At 40.4% G+C, this 19,343-nt stretch overlaps 3 protein-coding genes across 3 annotated transcripts in view; 1 reads left to right on the top strand and 2 right to left on the bottom strand.

Annotated features, from left to right (window-relative positions):
• Positions 1 to 1,493: 1,493 nt before the first annotated feature.
• synm (synemin, intermediate filament protein) lies at positions 1,494 to 8,363 on the bottom strand. Its single transcript, XM_083667370.1, has 4 exons — positions 7,472 to 8,363; positions 5,521 to 5,645; positions 3,913 to 3,992; positions 1,494 to 3,625 (listed from the first exon to the last, which is right to left on the bottom strand). The coding sequence occupies exons 1-4, from the start codon at positions 8,261 to 8,263 to the stop codon at positions 1,503 to 1,505; spliced, it is 3,120 nt and encodes a 1,039-aa protein (XP_083523496.1). The 5' UTR covers positions 8,264 to 8,363; the 3' UTR covers positions 1,494 to 1,502.
• A 315-nt stretch (positions 8,364 to 8,678) lies between these two features.
• On the top strand, positions 8,679 to 10,481 carry pgpep1l (pyroglutamyl-peptidase I like; the record flags this gene model as incomplete). Its single annotated transcript, XM_083665739.1, has 5 exons — positions 8,679 to 8,715; positions 8,935 to 8,987; positions 9,283 to 9,399; positions 9,942 to 10,171; positions 10,256 to 10,481. 5 exons carry the CDS (start codon positions 8,679 to 8,681, stop codon positions 10,479 to 10,481), a joined length of 663 nt encoding a protein of 220 aa, XP_083521865.1.
• A 7,906-nt stretch (positions 10,482 to 18,387) lies between these two features.
• Positions 18,388 to 19,343, bottom strand: part of igf1ra (insulin-like growth factor 1a receptor) — a gene marked incomplete at both ends in the record, with an annotated part of 75,698 nt that continues 74,742 nt past the window's right edge. The window contains one exon of the mRNA XM_083666210.1: positions 18,388 to 18,937. Coding sequence (XP_083522336.1) covers positions 18,388 to 18,937 — 550 coding nt within the window. The remainder of the gene's footprint in view (positions 18,938 to 19,343) is intronic.

Genomic DNA, 19,343 nt, shown 5'->3' with positions numbered 1-19,343 from the left:
TTTTCTCATGTATCTGGGCACTTAGTTCAACAAACCATCTTCAGTTATAACATCTAAAGTGCTACAATATACCTTTTCTCATTTGCATTCAGATGTGATCACAATAACATTTGTAAAGTTGTTATATTGTATTTCCACACTCTTTTTCTATAAAAGAAACAACGCAGAGTAAAGCATAATGTGAAAGGTCTGTGTTACATTAGGTCCTTCTGTGCTGTTGCATTTGAGAACTCTAAAGCAGCTTACAGAACACATTGGCTTGTGGGGTGAAGCCGTATCGAGGCGCTTCCGCTTCTACTCACAGTAAACACAAACACACAGGCAGTGCTACTAAGCTGGTGCTCTGGTCCTAAAATAGCCACAGTGGTTATGAACGCACACACTCACTCACCTCTGAGCCAAGGTCAATCCTGTCTGAACAACACTGGTCACAAACACAAAATGGCTAAAGCCAAAGAAATTCAAATGCACTGTACGCATGACTGACAATAAATGCACAGGTCGCATCTTGGACACTAAGAATATGATTCTTTCGCACTCTGACCAACTCTCTGTATCTCTGTTCTACTCTCAAATTCAATCTACAACCTTCTTTTCAGTCTCTGTCTATCATCCTACCACTGCCTCTACAAGCAGAGAAAAACACCTATTTTTGGAAGATGGTCGGATAACTTGTTGCCCCTCTAAAACCATTTAGATAACTGAGGGAACTACAACATTAAACTATACTTTTATAGAATTTGCCAAAGGGTTGTTAGTGTAGTATGTCAAACATTTAGAAATATTTTGTGTTATACCACAATTTAATTGGTTTTGCTAAGTAGCTATAGGAATCACTTGATTGCACCACTTATCTGATTCTACGACATGCAATGTATCTAGTTACCTACATTTCTAATGAAAATGATAATTGAAATGAATAGAAGTTGGGTTTCAGCTGACAAGAAGCTCTATGATAAACACATTCACATATATCCCTCAACATCATTGAACTTGCGAGGGTTCCGCTTTTCTAACGTAGGAAATCCTTCAGCAACCACCCCCTAGTATTTAATCTTGTTACACATATAACATTACTGGAAACATGTTTTTTCCTCGCTACTGTACGAACATGTTGAACGTTTTTTAAGACCGCCGCAACACCCATAACATTTGACGATAGATATGAGCATTATTAAATATTTGGTAGTAGTAGTATCTCAGGAAAAAAGAGAGATCAAAGCAGTTAGTACAAAAATATATAGATCTAGAAGCAAATCAAAATAATACATTTCTCAAATGGAAAAGAGCAAGGTGTGAAATTGGGTAACCAATGCTATCAAAACAACCCATTAGGATATTGCAAGTTGCTATAATAGTAATTTGTAGACTTTCCTTTTACCATGATTAAAGATAATGCAATTCAATCTGTTTTATCACAACCAATGACATCACCTCACAGCTAGTTTACTCTGATTGAGTGTGTGGTTTAATGGAGTAATGTGATTTCATTTGAATCTGACCTACTCGTCCTCAGAGCTTTCAAGGTAGACTGTAGCGATTCTTTTCTCATGAGTGACCTTATGTGGAGGATCTGTTATTTGGGTTTGCAGCACTTGGCCAAACTGAGCTTGCTCTGTGGTGTCGCTGCCCTGTGCTTGGCTGTTGTTGACATCCATTTGAAAAGTGAAGGATTTCTCTGATGGCCCCAGCTTCATATGCTTCTCAGTGACTTCAGTCATTGACTCTCCTGTTGTGGTGTAGCCTCCAAACCCATCAATGCCTGTGATGTCCTGATCCCTGGAGACTCTCAGGGTGTATCCTCCCTCTGCGCCACCCTGGAAGGCCTGTTGGAACCCAGGGTTTGAGGACCTTAGAGCCGCCATAATCTGCTCCTCAGATAGATCATCCCCCTGTTCCTCCAGCATCCCAGATTCCTCCAGAGTCTGAGAGACATTCAGCTCTGCTGTAATAGTCATGGTTCCATTGTCAGTGGACTGGTGCACATTTCTGATGTCAAAGTTCTGAGGACTGTCGCTACCAGCTCTTGTGAGGAGATCCAACTCCTTTTTGAGGGTGCCTGACACTGTGCCTTGCAGCTGCTCTAGCGCTCCTCTCAGCTGCTCTTTGGGGTTCAGTGAGTCTTCTCTTAAGAACTCGAGCATGGACTCCTGCACTGTGGGGGAGACTTGAACCTCCTCTTCAATGATGCACTCCGGAAAACTCTCTCTGACATATGGGTGTTCATCCTTCATGTACTTGGTATCTGGTGCAGGTCTGTAACTGTCGCTTTCCTCAACATACATTCTGTTCCCCTGGAGCCCCCCCTCTTGGTAGTACCTTTCATCTGATAGGTCGTCCACTGCTCCATAATGTCCATATGATGCAATACCACCACCATCTTCAGGCTCGGACATATTATCATCAGGTGTGGAGACAAAGTACTCTTGAGAGTCTTGGTCAAGGGTGAAGTATGGATCAATATTTCCGGAATCTTCCTGGACCTGAACAGATCCGTTCCTGCCATGGTCTGCAGCTGTCATGGAGGTTTTCATTTCTTCATCCTGACTCTCATAGTGTTTGTTGCCTTGAGGGTCATTCTCAAGCTCTTCAATCTGGAAGAACATTGAAGAGGGCTGAGAGAGCTTGGACTTCACCTCAACCTCATCCTCATCCTCATCCTCCTCCTCATATTCCACTGGTTCTTCAATGATCTCCACATTGACCGATTTGTTTCCTAGGTCCTCTCCGCCGGGTAGGCCAAGACTGAGCAGGTTCTGGATCATGTCTCCTGTTGGCGTTCCCTTGATATCCTCCAATGACATCGTCTTCACTCCCTTGCTGAGTAGCTCCTCCAGGGCAGAGTCCTCTGACATATCAAGCTCCTCCTCCACCTTTGACTCTAGGATAATCTGTGTCTTTGTTGTCCCATCCTCCTGCTCCGTTTTCTCCACGTGATATTTGATCTTTGAGCCTTCGGAAGAGCTGATCTTTCCACCCAAAACAGCAGGTTTCATGACCTTCTCAATGATCTCCTCCATAGACACAGAGTCTAACACCATCTTTTCACTTTGGAATGTTCTTCCTCTCTCCTCTGTTACAACTTGCTCCTCATTCTTCTTAGCCATGTCTGTGTTATTGATATCTCTCCTATTAACATCAGCATCCTTGACTTTCATTTTGCTGTCCTCCTCTGTGCTTTTGCCCAGACTCATCATTGGCGGTGACACCACTCTAACTGATCTGGTGTCAGCTGTGGGTGAGGCAATAGGGCTGAATTTTTCCTTAACTGAGTTTTGTGAAACCTCTTTGATTCTGACACTTCTTTCCTCCACTGCAGTCTTCTGCATATCTTGATTCTTTTTGTCGGCAATCAGGGGCAACGTTTTAACAGAGCTGGAGGCTGCTGCAGCCTGTGACGCTTTGGTGAATGAGATCATGTCCCTTCTGGCTGCAGGACTCTGATTGGCCCTGTCAGTGAATGAGATAGGGATGACCCTGGAAGGACTGCGGGAACCAGACTGAGCTGGGACAGGTGATCTTCTCAAGCTTGGCTCCATGTACCTGACATCCAAATGTTTCCTCAGATCTTGTCTAGTTGAGGTGGAAACTCTTTGAGTGTAGGGTTGTGAAGGCATCTTGATATCTGAGGTAGAGAGTGAAGTACCAACAAATTACTTGTATTGCACAAAAAGTAAGTTTGGTTCTACTTTTTTTATTCATTAAAAAACAGAATTTTTGCTTATTACAATGGTATAAATGTTAATGTATGTATGGTAAATGGTCTAAATTCAATTTCAGGAAACAATATCACATATGCTCAATTATCAACGCTTAATACAGTAAGTAAGGTAAGACAAATGTCAATCCCTTTCACTTTCAAAGCCAAAAGTATGAAATATTAGAACTTTAGAATATTATACTGTACAATACCTATTACTCTTTCTCTTCCATGCTGATTTGCCCACATGTGTGCATCCTTTACATCTATTCTCTCTCCTTCCAGAAGTGCTCTGTGGAGAAACAAAAACAGAATGTAATTAAAACTAAGGGTAAATACATGGGCAATGATTTGATAGAGTTCTTATTCCAAGAGCAAAATGTTTTTGCCACAAGATGAATTTCACACACAAATATCACCTCACAAGAGGATGCTGATCACCCTGCCCTGCCATCTCATATCTCAAACTCAAACACAGAGGTAGGCTACCAGATGGAGAACACAATCCATGGATCTGGCCATACAGGAAAGAGCAGAGGTCAACAACAACGCTAAACCACAACAGACCAAAAGACATCAACAAAAACTATACCACAATGGTCAATCACCTCACCTACCTCTGGCTCAACAAAACAAGTGGTAGACAACAAGAGCAACAGTAGGGAGTGCTTCTTGAAGCTAAAAGCCCTGTGGAAGTCCCCGATGTCCCTCCCGAAAGGCAGACCTAAAAATAACAGCCACAATGCACTGCTGTCTGTACTCCACTATGGATCCCTATGGCACGTGACATGACCACTGACAGACAGACCAGCTTTCCTGCCACATCCCCAAGGAATATTTTTTTTTTATTCCAAATATTGTAAACAAAGGGCAGATGCCATACAGAGACTCCATACCGAGACTTGCAAGGAGACTGGGGAATTGTCTTTAAAAATAGCCTTGACCAAAAAAACTAAAGAGAGACCTCGGAGGAAAAGCTACAGTATTTGCGTTGCAAGGCATTATCTGAGACAAAGAATTGTGCAGGGGCATGCAAGAACACATGTTCCTGTTCACCTAAGAAGAATCATAAAGCAACAGCAGTTTTGAGCACACATGAACGACATCAACCACTTAGATGTTGATACTCTGATAGATGGAACTGTGGATAACACCCAAACAGGAGTTAATATGGCAGGCAGAGTGCAGGAATGCCAACTGCCCGTGCCAAATGGGAGGGCAGCAGTTGCTTTGGTGCTACAGTGATGGATGAAATCACTATAAATACATTCCAAGAGGCGGAGTTCATCACTAAGGGGGGTTCTGTTTTAGGCATTACAACTCAAAAGGCAAAACAGTACTCAATACTTAAAGAAGCATGATATAATTCCCTTGAGTGTTGAGGTTATTCTTGCTTATTAACTCCACTCCCCACCTCAGTAGTAGTGTATGATTGCATTTTAAACAATGATTATATAATATATAATTATAATTATATAATATATCACTTACTTTATTTATCATATTGTATGCACTCTATGTTCTCATACATACAAGTACTGCACATTGACAATAAATTAAAACCATAATACAATCTCAGCATTTCCTCAGTTCTTCTGATGTTCAAAGATAAGGAAAGAAAGAATTTCGATAAATATTTAACCAGCCTTAGATGGTGTGGGGAAACCAGACTGTTACATATTACAAAATGGGGAGAGAATCTTCCTCTAAAGCTACTTGCCTTGGCAACATACTTTTGGTTGCATAGCAGTGATTTTTATTGAAAGCACCGTAAATTGTATGACTTCATATCGGACTGAACAGTGAATAAAATGACATACCTGTAGGAAGCCACCTCCATACCCAGACTCATCTTGACCTGCAGGAGCTCCTGATGCTCTCTGAGTTTTTCTGCCATGCTGTCGGCCAACAACCTTCGCTCCTGTTCCAATTCATCAATAATCATCTGCAAAAAGAGAACATCATGTAATTGTAAACCTGTACATACTGTACATTATTTTACATTATACAGAATTTGTACAAACTGAAATTGGATACATTCATATATATTGCAATACTTTGATAGGGAAAACAGGTGTTACCCTGAGTGCTTGGATAAACACCGTTTTTTTCTTTGTGTAGTTGTTACCGTTAACTGTCCCTCTACAACACCCATATTATTGTATTTCTTTCAGTTTTACTAAGGTATTTTAGTTGAATCTAACCCTCCCATTTACACCTAACCAGGAAATCAATCCAATTTGACTGACTAAGTCTGTTAGGGTGTGTACTAGGCTGTTCTGTTTCAGTTGTGCACCTTGAGACACCATCCCCAGGCTCTCTGTCTCCTATCATTTAATGGAGAAGGATGTGTAACTGGCAGTGTCGCAGGGTGATCCCTCTAACAGATCAGAGTAATCAACTGAGCCACTGTCCCAACCTTTTAAGTCTAGTCTCCCTGCCCAAAGTGACATATGGTGTCCACAACAGAAGAGTGTCAGTGTCGATTTCAAATGCCTTTCTAAGAATTTTGTAGCTTCCAATTCAATGTAGCTTCTTACAAACGAGCATATGAGTAAAATGATTGACCTGCTTGGTCCAGCTTAATCTTTAGTCGGGTAATAAGGATTTGTCTCCCCGACCGCTAATGGGTTTAAGTGGATGGTGCAGCTAACAGCCTAGTATGTTTAAGCTGACAGCTTCCATTTGGCTATTCAATCCTTTTAGTCTAATGTGAAATACTGCACTTGTGCAGAATTCTCTTTTCTTTATAGTTATGAAGGGGGTGATTTGCCTGCCACCACCCTGTGATAGCCATTTCAGTTTAATGTACACATTGAAGCTGCAGAGGCTATTTCAATTATTCATCCTGACACCATTCATCCTGACGCCCATGTGCAGGCTGTGGGCCTACAGCAGAATGTCATTCCTCACCAGGGTCCCAACAGTCCTGTCAGAGAACAGGTGCTAGATGATGGTTTATATCAGTGGAGGCTGGTGGAGGGAGAAATCATGCATGGTATGGAATGAGTAATGGTATTACACACATGAGCCCGTCCTCCAAATTGATGTGCACATCAACCACTTGAGGCTGGTGGAGGTAGAATCTGGAGGACAAGTAATAGATTGCGGAGTAATACAAGGCCCCTCCCAGTTGGATAGTGATACTGCTGAGATTGAAGGAGGTGTGTCTCATCATCTCATGTATCAATTCCTCACTCCTTCCAAAAACCTTTGGCCCTCTTTTAAGTCCTGTGTAGGCTACAGTAAGTGCTCTCCAGTACACAGCACAGCAGTATGAATACAAGAAGCCTAATATGTTTTATTAACTTGAACAATAATGTACTTAGATAGTTTTGAAATTATCCAAATAAACATAAGAATTGTGAATTTTACAGAATCATTGATTCAGTCAAATCAATTAATTTCTGAACGTATAATGATCCACCTCAGCCATCATTATGATTATCCATCATAAGTATTAAAAAGACTATTATGTTTGAGCTCAAGGCGACGTAGAGTGAACTGCTGCAGCGACATTTACAATGGGTTACTATGGTTCTTTCTCCTTAGACGGTGGGTGTGGTACTTTAGGGAGGAGTCAGCCCTCCTAGCCCTCGTGGAAAGAGTAGCCTAATACGCACGAGTCTAGAATAAATGCACTGGACCCATAAACATAACAACATTGCAAAAAACAAACAAATAATAACATTTAGGCATTAACGTAACATTTGGTGTATAATATGAATGTGGCATAATCCCCGAGTGCCTGTCTATAACATATTTTCTCACCTGATACTGGCCGAACTCCCCATGGAAATTCTCCTGCATGCGCATGATCTGTTCCTCAAGATCTATTTGAATCTGACTGTGTTTTTCAACTTCTGCGCGCATTCTATCGAACTCGGAGGCATAATGCATCTTTTCCCGCTGGAGATCATCCAGCTTCGCCTGATCTGCCTTGATCGACTCCTCCATTTCATCGACCTTCAGTCGATACATCTCGAAGGTGTCGATCCAACCTTCGGACAGGCTACGGGCATACTCCTGCACCTCTTCCATAGTGGCTGCCGGAGGACCATGGTACGTTTGGGTAACAACCACTCGTGAGTGGACCTTGCTCCGGAGATGGGCAATTTCTTGTCTGTGCGCATCATCAAGGAATTTGTACTCATGTTCAAGCTGGAACAAACGTTCTTCAAGCACCCCATTAGTCTGTTGAGCTTGCAGAAACTGCTTCTCGCAACCTTTAAGTTCACCATCTATGTCTTTGCATACCACACTCTCCTCGCAACACATATTCTGCAACATCTGAAACTCTTGCCACAGCTTCTCCCTCTCCATCTCGGCTCGGGACTTCTCGAAGGATAATTGCCCCACCATTCTCCTTAGTTCCCGCATTTCGGCCATAGATTGGTTTTCCCATTCTACTGTCTTTTCTTGTCTGATCTTGTTTATTTCAGTAATGAGACATGCATTTTCTTGCTCCAACTGCTTCGTTCTGGACAGGTATTGTCCAAGTCTGCCGTTGAGCTCCTGCAATTGATGTTTTTCGTCTTCAAAGGTTCTCCTGTATTGTAGCATTTTGTCATTTACAAAAATACAGCCTTTATAATGTGTTTGCTTCTTTAAATGTGAATATAAAGAAAATGTTGCTCTGGTCTCATTTGCCTGTGCGTCTGAAAGCAAAGCTGTGGTGCGACTGTGCGATGAGTGGCCTGGCTTGTCAAGTGCAGAAGGTGGGCGGGGGCTTAATTATCTGCTCAAGCCAAGCGTTCCGTTAGCCTGGCAGATGTTATTGGAGGAGAAACAATCTCCTTAGCTCTTGCTATGGTATAGCTCTCCCAAGTGGAGAGAAACTGGTGATGCAATGTGCAAGCTCCAACAGAGACACACTGATATATGCTAGTATAAACATACATATCATTCTTGATTTAACTTTAGATACGGGCTACAAATGAATTGCATAAATAGGCCTTCTATTTTTTCAATAATCCGAATGCTGCGCCCCACTGAATATTCACACTCCTGGGTGCGTAATTGCGCGTCAGTAGCGCTGCATAGATATGTCCGAAGTCGTTGTAACTGGTTGGTTTTTCTTCTGCATGATTTTAGAGTTACGCTATGAAATTATTGTCTTTTGTATTGTGAGCTGGTGAACTATTTCCATGCGTGTCTGCAAATCTGTGCTACTATACCAGCGTACAGATCTGATTTTCGCACTTCAAATTGTGTTTGGATTTTCTTTTGGTCAGGTTTCGGACCTTTCAAGCAGTACTTGGTCAATCCCAGTTGGCAAGCAGCTCAGGTAAATAACCTGTTAGCAATGTTAACTATTTAAAGTAGGCTAAGTCAATGCATAGAACTAAACGTCAGATTTTCTGGTACAAAATTGAGGGTCCTCGATCTTGCCTTAAACTATTTCTTAGCCGCTCTAAAAACTTCACAGGGTGACCAGAGTCTTAATTTAGAAATGTACGTATATATGCCTGAATATTTATTATATAAATTTATAAATGTATGTTTACAAAATTATCTAAAATTAGACCATTTGCATACGTATTTAATGTATCATTTGAAAATAAATGTTGTGAACCTCCAAGGGCTTGAAAATAGTTGGACTGGGAGAGGAAAATCATGTCTACATTAAAGAAGTACCAGTGAGCTACACCAAAGCTCAGCAGGTCATAGCTGACATGTGGCAAACCCTTAACCCAAAGGTAAATATGCTGGCCATGATTGGAGAGGTTGGGTGTAGTATAACATCGTCCCCAGGCTCACACAGCGCATATAAGCATGGAATAACAGCGGCTCAAACCTGGAGTAAAATATGTGTTATTATTTGATTTCATCTAATCACACGGCTGCGAAGCGTAGCTCCGAATCAGAAACCTGTGGTGAGCAAGCACTGGGGAGGAAGTGATGTGGGAGATTGATTTATTGATTGATGCGAAGTATGCGCCTCCGTTTTCGACGGCCTTTCTATTGGCTTAATGAAGGCCAAGTTAGACACGTTGGTACACCAGACCTTTAGCGCATTTGGGCGGAAGTGTCTGGGAACGAGACTAGGTCTAGTACAACTAACTGAACATTAAAACACTTGTAATAGTAATGTGTCAGTTCTTTGTTTGTGGTTTTGGTTAGCCCCTTTATTGGACTCACACGCACTATGAACATGTTTGAATATGAGTAATAATGTGAATGTTAAAAATGTCCACATCTTTTAGAGCAATTCTTATTTTTTTCTTCACTTGATTCCAAGTTCGTCATACATCTTGGTATAGCCAGAGGTTCCACAGCTATCTCTCTGGAGCAGACTGGGAAGAACCATGGTTACCGTGATAGAGATGTGTGTGGCTGTTGCCCTGTCAATCATTGCTGCATTGAGGGAGGGCCAGATAGATTGGACTCCATCATCAACATGAGGTCCCTCTCCAAGCGCCTCAAACAAATGGGACAGGAGGATGTCATTTATTCAAGAGATGCAGGAAGGTAGGCTTTCTTATCTCAGACATACCCATATATTTCAAAGATCTAAGACACAATCATTGGGGATATTCTCTCTTCCCCACTCAGGTACCTCTGTGATTTTGTGTATTACTGCTCACTCTACCATGGCCAGGGGAGGGCAGCCCTTATCCACATGCCCACCTCAGGCAGCCTAGCCTCTCTTGGAAGACTGGTGCCTCTGCTGCAGACCATCATTCAGACGATGCTGAAGCAGCTAGATACCTCCTCACAAACAACAGGTGACCACAGCACAACCCTCTCCAAGACTCCTGACGACCCTGATATACCGTAGCTTAAGCATTTAGTTGAGTTCAAATACAGTAGCTCATTAATGACTCTTTATATGAGGTAACTTGTTGTGTTGGTATTCATGTTGTATTATATATATATATATATATATATATATATATATATATATATATATATATATATATATATACAGTACCAGTCAAAAGTTTGGACACACCTTCTCATTCAATGATTTTTCTTTATTATTTTTATTTTCTACATTGTAGATGAATACTGAAAACATCAAAACTATGAAAGAACACATATGGAATTATGTATTAAACAAAAAAGTGTTAAACAAACCAGAATATGTTTTATATTTTAAATTCTTCAAAGTAGCCACCTTTTGCTTTGATGACAGCTTTGCACACTTCTGGCATTCTCTCAATCAGATTCATGAGGTAGTCACCTGGAATGGTTTTCAATTAACAGGTGTGCCTTGTCAAGAGTTCATTTGTGGAATTTCTTGCCTTAATGTGTTTGAGACCATCAGTTTCAGACCATCAGTGTTGTGCAGAGGTAGGGTTGGTACACAGTTCTATACAGTGAATAGCCCTATTCAACTACTGTTCTAATCCATATTATGGCAAGAACCACTCAACTAAGTAAAGAGAAACGACAGTCCATCATTACTTTAAGACATGAAGGTCAGTCAATCCGGAAAATATCAAGAACTTTGAATGTACCCTCAAGTGCAGTTGCGAAAACCATCAAACACTATGATGGAACTCACTCTCATGAGGACTGCCCCAGGAAAGGAAGACCAAGAGTTACCTCTGCTGCAGAGGATAAGTTAATTAGAGTTACCAGCCTCAGAAACCACAAATTAACAGCACCTCAGATTAGAGCTCACATAAATGCTTCACAGAGTTCAAGTAGCAGACACATCTCAACATCAACTGTTTAGAGGAGACTGCGTGAATCAGGCCTTCATGGTCGAATTGCTGCAAAGAAGCCACTACTGAGGAAAAACAACAAGAAGAAGAGAATTGCTTGGGCCAAGAAACACAAGGAATGGACATTAGACCAGTGGAAATCTGTACTTTGGTCTGATGAGTCCAAATTTGAGATTTTTGGTTCCACCTGCCGTGTCTTTGTGAGACGCAGAAAAGGTGAGCGGATGGTTTCTACATGTGTGGTTCCCACCATGAAGCATGGAGGAGGAGGTGTGATGGTGTGGGGGTGCTTTGCTGGTGACACTGTTGGTGATTTATTCAAAATTCAAGGCACACTTAACCAGCATGGCTACCACAGCATTCTGCAGTGACATGCCATCCCATCTGGTTTGTGCTTAGTGGAGCCATCATTTGTTTTTCAACAGGACAATGACCCCCAAACACACCTCCAGGCTATGTAAGGGCTATTTGACCAAGAAGGAGAGTGATGGAGTGCTGCGTCAGATGACCTGGCCTCCACAGTCACCCTACCTAAACCCAATTGAGATGGTTTGGGATGAGTTGGACCGCAGAGTGAAGGCAAAGCAGCCAACAAGTGCTCAGCACCTCTGGGAACTCCTTCAAGACTGTTGGAAAACCATTCCAGGTGACTACCTCATGAAGCTGATTGAGAGAATGCCAAGAGTGTGCAAAGCTGTCATCAACATAAAAGGTGGCTACTTTGAAGAATCTAACATAATTCCATATGTGTTCCTTCATAGTTTTGATGTCTTCAATATTAATCTACAATGTAGAAAATAAGAAAAATAAGCAAAAACCATTGAATGAGAAGGTGTGTCCAAACTTTTGACTGGTACTGTATATACATTTTATAAATACCTGGATTTTGTGAAATTAGAAAGAAAGAGTGATTTGCTTAATATACAAATATGGTATACTGTCAAGTGTGTTGAGAGCTGGATCAGACCAAGTTTTTCTAGTCAGAAAAACTCAGGGCCCTACATGTCATGTTCCTCCAGCCAATATTTGTCCACCTTTGAGTAAACAGTGGTCACAAGCAAGCCATCTTTCTCATTCACTTTTTTATTCAAAATTTAAGAAAAAAAGAAAATACAAGAAATTCTTAGATACACATTAAGAGAATGGCAAGTCAAAAATACACCATCTCAACTATACGTGTGAAAAACCAGTAGGCCTCAGATACAGAACTTGCCAGAAGACAGTCTAGCCAAGCAGTTTGACCAAATCTATTTGCGAATCATTGAAATGACACAGAGATTCAGGTTTTGTGAAAGTAAAGAAAATAAAAACTAAGCAAAATCTCCTCAGTAGATCAAGGCCCCTTTTGAAGTTGTCGGAATGCAAAGCAGAACAACAGTGCCTGAAAAAATCAAACTGAAAAACCTCAAGCTCATTATTGCGATTTTAATGCATCAATGCATCTTCTATAAACCTGAGGTTTGCATATAGAACATTCTGAAGAAATACAATTAAAATAATAATAATAATGATAATAATTGTAATGAAACCTTTTCAGTCAGTCTATCTCCATATTTGCAAACTGGCAATGCAAGAAGCAACTATTTCTACTGTAAACGAATCATCTTAAAATACTAGTCATGTTGTTTACTCTCTGCCATGACTACCCGTAATCTACTTGACATTCCTGTCCTATTTATGTCCTTGTGTTTGCTTGAGTTGTGGTTGTAATAGGTATGAAACCTACTGGTAACTAAGGAACCCTGGCAGCATTCCATGAAAACAGATATTCACTTTGCAACAGGCCGACCCTTATATCCATTTTCATAACTTAACAACAAAAAAAGAAAAGAAAAATCACAGATCTCTATCTTTTAGCATTACAGACATCAGAACTTTACACACTACATCTAAATGTGAAACACTCCCACCCATATACTCACCAAAAACAAGCCCAAGGCTTTTAAAATATTGATCTGGATTCATTCTTTTTCAGTCTGGTACAGTGTGTGTTTAAAGCCATTTCCAGAGATGTGCCATTCAACCAACCTACCAAGTCTCTTTTGTTTCGCTGTTCCTCAACATTCTACTCAAAACTACTGAATACTTCCAAATGCCTTTAACCAGAGCTTACAGGCTTAGTTAAACTGTGAACCAAACGCTTCCAAATCTCCAAATGAATGAAAAAAAATATGATGTGCTTTACTTTCAACTCCACCTGCCTTTTGCTCTAAAATTCAGACAGAGCTTCCCCTTTCTATGACCCCTTAATCTGATGGAAAAAAAAGACCTTTGATGAGAATATTAGGGGTCTAAAAGTAACCATGGCCCCCATTGGTACCATTTAGAGGATTTAGACCCACTAATTGAGACACTCTTTGTGTTATTGTCAGCAGCAGTAGAATAGAGAGGATTGGGTGCAGTCTTGAGAATTATCAAAATGAGGATGACATGGAAGCTTACAAATGAAAGACCAATACCATAGCAATGTCAACGAAATGTATCAGTCCACACAAAGCCAATTGGAATGGTCTAAAAATCCTCTCACAAAAAAAGGTCTTCACGAAGAACAAAATAGATGTGTAGGTCCTTGTTAGAAAAGGTGCAGTAGATGGAGAGGTGGGATGATGAGGGTGTACAGATGTACCAACAGTGTGCTGTGAGAGGCATGAGAAGGTGGAGCAGCCGTTGGCTATAGATTTGATGTCTGCAGTTGGTGCTTTGAGAAACCCCAGAACATACTTTACAGCAGTATTTGTGGTGTCCTAACATTTCACCTTCCCATCTCTGACACAGCAGTTCCCTCAAGGTAGCCACCTTCATGCAGCACTACTGTAATACATATTTACCAAGTTACTCTGTAATGGTTGTGGTTCCAACCCTCAACTGGTTCCCAATAACATAGATGACAAACATCCTTTCAATAATTATAGCACTGACTTTGAGACAAAACCAATTGAAACTTTCACGGCAGGTTAAAGGTGACCATTGTAGAGCTGTGCTCTCTGCTGAGGTGGGGAGCACACTGATGGTATGGGTAATGTAGTCTTCACTATGAGAGGTTCACAGACACACGTGCTTGTCTATTATACTTCAGGAGAAATCCTCGCTGTACTTCACAGTACTACACAGTTACATACGAAATATGAAAGCTGAAACCAAAAGCCAGTGTTGGCAAACATTCTATGAGGGTTGTTTTGATGTCAGTAGTGGTTTAAATGTCCATGATTACCTATCAAACATCTATCCTGTTTGCCAATGTACCGTACATCACAACAGCTAAGGATTCTGATCTTGCAAAAATGTACTGAATGATCAAAATCAGTGAAATGTTTCCCATTTGTCACTACCCCTATGATGCTTGATGATGTATTGATTTGATTGAAATCTTATCTACATAAATACATTATACAATAGAAAATAAAGATAGCATTCAGCTTCTACCTCCGTGCCAGCTGCATGATCTGAGGATTAGTAGTTGTGGAAATCATTGTTTGCAGGGGAGTGGAGATGGAATGTCTGTGGTGGCTGTATCCGGGCCTCACCCACTACTTCCTGTGCTTTCATCTACGACAAACCCTTCCCATCAAACCCTAGTATAAGAGGAGAGAGGAGGACCCAAAGACAATCCAATCAGTCATTGGATCCTCATTGTCAATGTTGCCATGGTACTGCTCAAATCACTGGGTTGCCGGGTAGGACTACAGCCCCACCCTTATCCTGAACAATACACACCTCTTTTACTTCAAACCCGTAACATCCTCTGTCCCACTTACATTATCATCATACTCTTAGAATCTCAACACTATGCTTACTTTACTTTCTACTTAAAATCTTTGGACCAGCGGACAAAGGAGTTGATATACTGTATGTAGAATTGTGTAAGCATGGGGCAGGATATAACTACTGTCAAACCACCATGAAGAAATCCCATCTCCACTCCTATCCCAGGAGTGGTGTATGTAGTGTTTATGAGGTTAACCCAGATCCAGAGAACTGTGAGGTTATCTTATACAGACTGATGAGAAAAGGTGAGATGTACTTTTCTTTTTCATACACATATATATATATATATATATATATATATATATATATATATATATATATATATATATATATTATAAAGAGTGAGGTAGATATATACTTGAAGGAAAAAAAGAAAAAAGTCCCCCAGTCATGACACCAAAGAAAATACATATAAAAAAATCCAACTTTATACTGAATCATGGGGCATTTATATATACAGTGATTTAAACTGATATCACAAAATTAAAATAAAAAAATAAATAACAATCCTACAGAGAAAACCTTCAAAGAAGGAAAAAAATAATAATCACCAAAAGCGACATTTTCAAAAGATGAAGAGAAATCCTTCAAAAAACACTTTTTCTACTAAACCCCCCAGTAAGACCTATTCCATTCACAACATTGAAATGTGACCACTTCCCTGGACTTTAACCCATCCTTATTTGGTTTACAGATGCCATGTTTAAGGAGACAAACAATGAAAACTGTTTTCACTTTGATCATAAGATGATTAGTATGTCAACAGAAATGATAAAGTAGTAGCAACAATATAGCACTTGAAAGCTAAGACACAAAAAGATGAACATGATTATAGATGAGTCTTCCTCGAGGGGACAGCGAGTGGTTGGGATGATTAAGGCAAAAGAGACAACCCAATTAGCCCTATCAATTGAGAGGCAGGAGAATGGATGGGTTAAGAGACCAGATCCAGGAGAAAAAAGAACATCCTGTGTAACTAATCCTGACTTCAAAAGGAGGCACTGGGGGAGGCAGGTATACTTTACATTTCAGTGGGGGCCCAGAGGGGAGGGAGAGGGCACTATTGGACTTGACATTGAGTGGGGAGGTACAAGCAGAGGACAGTCATGAAAATGTACTGTATGGAGAAAGCAAAACCTTTACTTTGACCTGAGATTGAGTCGCACCTAGGGGGCAACGCTAGGCGCAGTGCTAGACAACTGGTACTAGAAGGGTGCCAAAAGTACACGCTCACACATGGAGCTAAGGTGTCCATTCCAAATAATAATAATAATAATAATAATAATAATAATAATAATAATAGATAAGAAATCTACCCAAAAAAAAAAAGAATGCGGAAGAAAAAACAACCATACAAAAATCAAAAGGCAATGGACAGTATGGTAATACAGACAATCTTCTGGGGTACAGAAGAGAGAAAAGTAATTTCATATCTACATTTTTTATTTTTTGCTAGAAGATTATGAAGCATAAGTAATGGACTGTAGTGGAGATAATAAAATATTAAACCTGAAAGAGTTCTTTAACATATATATATATATATATATATATATATATATATATATATATATATATATATATATATATATATATATATATATATATATATATATAACATCCCAAAAAAAAGAAAAAGAATAAAATAGCAGCTTTGTTCTGTACAGACATAGAGGCGAACATCTGAATCGTAAAAAAGTTATAAAAGTGACAAACCAATGATGTGTGTGAAAATGATCCTTTGGTCTAACATATAACTGTAAGACCTTTATATATATATATATATATATATATATATATATATATATATATATATATATATATATATATATATATATATATATATATATATATGTATATGAATATATATATGTTTGAATTGTACAGAGACTAATGACTAGTCTAACATATAACTGTAAGACCTATATATATATATATATATATATATATATATATATATATATATATATATATATATATATATATATATATATATATGTATATATATATATATATGTATATATGTATATATATATATGTTGGAATTGTACAGAGACTAATGACTAGTCTAAACAAAGACCTGCTGTCTACAATGCCTCACCTGCCTTCAGCAGACAGCAGACAAGCTGGAATTCTATGTCCTAGAGTTCTCCGTCTACATCAGTACTGATCCAATTCCTTCTGCTGCAGGTTTGTCTCTGCAATTGTTGCATTTTTGGTGCTATATCCTTTTTGCTTTGAACAGCAATGTCTTTGTTGGTGATATTCATCTCTCAGATGAAACATACAGTTTACAATTTACATACAAGAGATGACTCAAAATAAGGGCTCTGATTTGAACCGGAAAAAACCCAGAAGAGATAACAGTTGAATTTCTCATACAATTTGATTGTAAATGTGAAGTTAAAAAAACGAAATAAACAGCAGAGTGAGATTTATGATGCTTGATTCTGTTCTCTCCATATCCAATGAAAAGGACCAACGAGGAGCGAAAGGGAGGGAATTATAATGTTTACAAAAACATTTGTTTTGGCAAAAATGTTGCTTTACAATAGTCCCTCCTCTATCAGTTTTTACCCAATCCCTGAAAGGACTCACTCCTACCAAAGAAGATTGACAGGGAGGGAAACCAATGATCCAAGTCCAGAATGCACACTCTGACACTTGTGGGAAGAGAAGTATATTGATGCAGATAATTTTGGAAGAGGATCAATACTCCATACTCCAGAGTTGTGTTTGTAGAAATACACACACAGTCAGATATGCATGTTGCCTAACATGTTGTCTAAGACCATAAAAAAGTGCTCTTCTGTTGGATTTGCTGGCAAATATGCTAAAAAGTATTTTTTTAAGTTAATGTCTCACTTACAATACCAGTCAATCAGGGAATATGATAAGCCTGTATTGTTTTCATTCTTAGAGGATTTTTGAAAAGTAACAAATATTATACAATGCAGCATCTGCACAAGAAAGAAACACCAGAGTTCCCCAGTGTGGTTTGATCGGCCTGAGCCACCATACTCCAAATGCTTTACCAGGTTTCTGTGCTGTTTTTCAGTCTTAATCATAAATCTTGAAAATAGAATGAACGAATGAAATGACAATCTACTGCAGTACAGTAGGACAATGTCTGTCAGTTATCCACTCATCCATCACCCCATAAAGAGGGGGAGAAGTTTCTGATACCCTGTGTAAGAGGAGGAGGAGGAGGAGGAGGAGGGAGGTAGGGAGGGGGGGGGGGGGGGGCTAGGATCAGCAGGCCGAGGACTGGGGCAGTGGCAGCGCACGCTCGTTCTTGCGTCCCCCGTTCATGTGTGCGTAGGGCTGCGTCTCGTCAAAGTTGGGCCGCAGCACCACCACCGGCCCGTTAGCTGATACCTGTCCTGAGTGCTTGTCCAAGGCCAGGCCTGGGGAGGCGGAGGCCGAGGAGGCCGTGGTGGGGGTGGAGGGGGAGGCAGGTCCCAGCAGGGGGGTGGAAGGACCTTGCAATGGGGATAACTGCTGGGGAGGAGGGGCCCCTGTTGAACTCCCCGCGCCCCCCACTCCCCCCGAGGATGGAACAGGGGCAGGGATGGGGGCAGAAGAGGCTTGTCTGTTGGATGCAGGGTCTAGGGGGACATTCTCCATGTTCTCCACCTCCATGTCCAGCTCCTCAGTGTCCGGGGGCTTGTTCTCCTCGCTGTAGAAGAAGCTCATCTCCCTGAAGGGCGGCTCCAGATCCTCGTTGATGCTGTTGATGATCTCCTGGAAGGAGGGTCGCATCTTGGGGTTGTACTGCCAGCACATGCGCATGAGCTCAAACCTGTGGGCAACACACACACACACACACACACACACACACACACACACACACACACACACACACACACACACACACACACACACACACACACACACACAGACACACAGACACACACAAACACAACAAATGTTGAGCATCTCAAATTAGCTTCTTTTCCATGTGTTCACTAATCCTATCGGGTCAATAATTCACATTTAATATAGATCTATAAAGTATATTTTAGTTGTAATGTCATTTAATTGCATCCTCTCACCAACAGGTGGCAGTGTGCACCAAGAAAAGCCTGCTTTAATGTTTCTGGCACACAACTTCTAGAAGTTTCTATATTTACAGCCACTCAGAATTGTCCATATACAAGAACATCAGTCTGAACCTATCATCACAGAATACATAGTGTAGAATGTGT

Source organism: Argentina silus (assembly GCF_951799395.1).
Source record: "Argentina silus genome assembly, chromosome: 3".
Taxonomy (NCBI): domain Eukaryota; kingdom Metazoa; phylum Chordata; class Actinopteri; order Argentiniformes; family Argentinidae; genus Argentina; species Argentina silus.
Note: the sequence above shows the minus strand (reverse complement) of the source record. Positions and strands in the feature narration are given on the sequence as shown.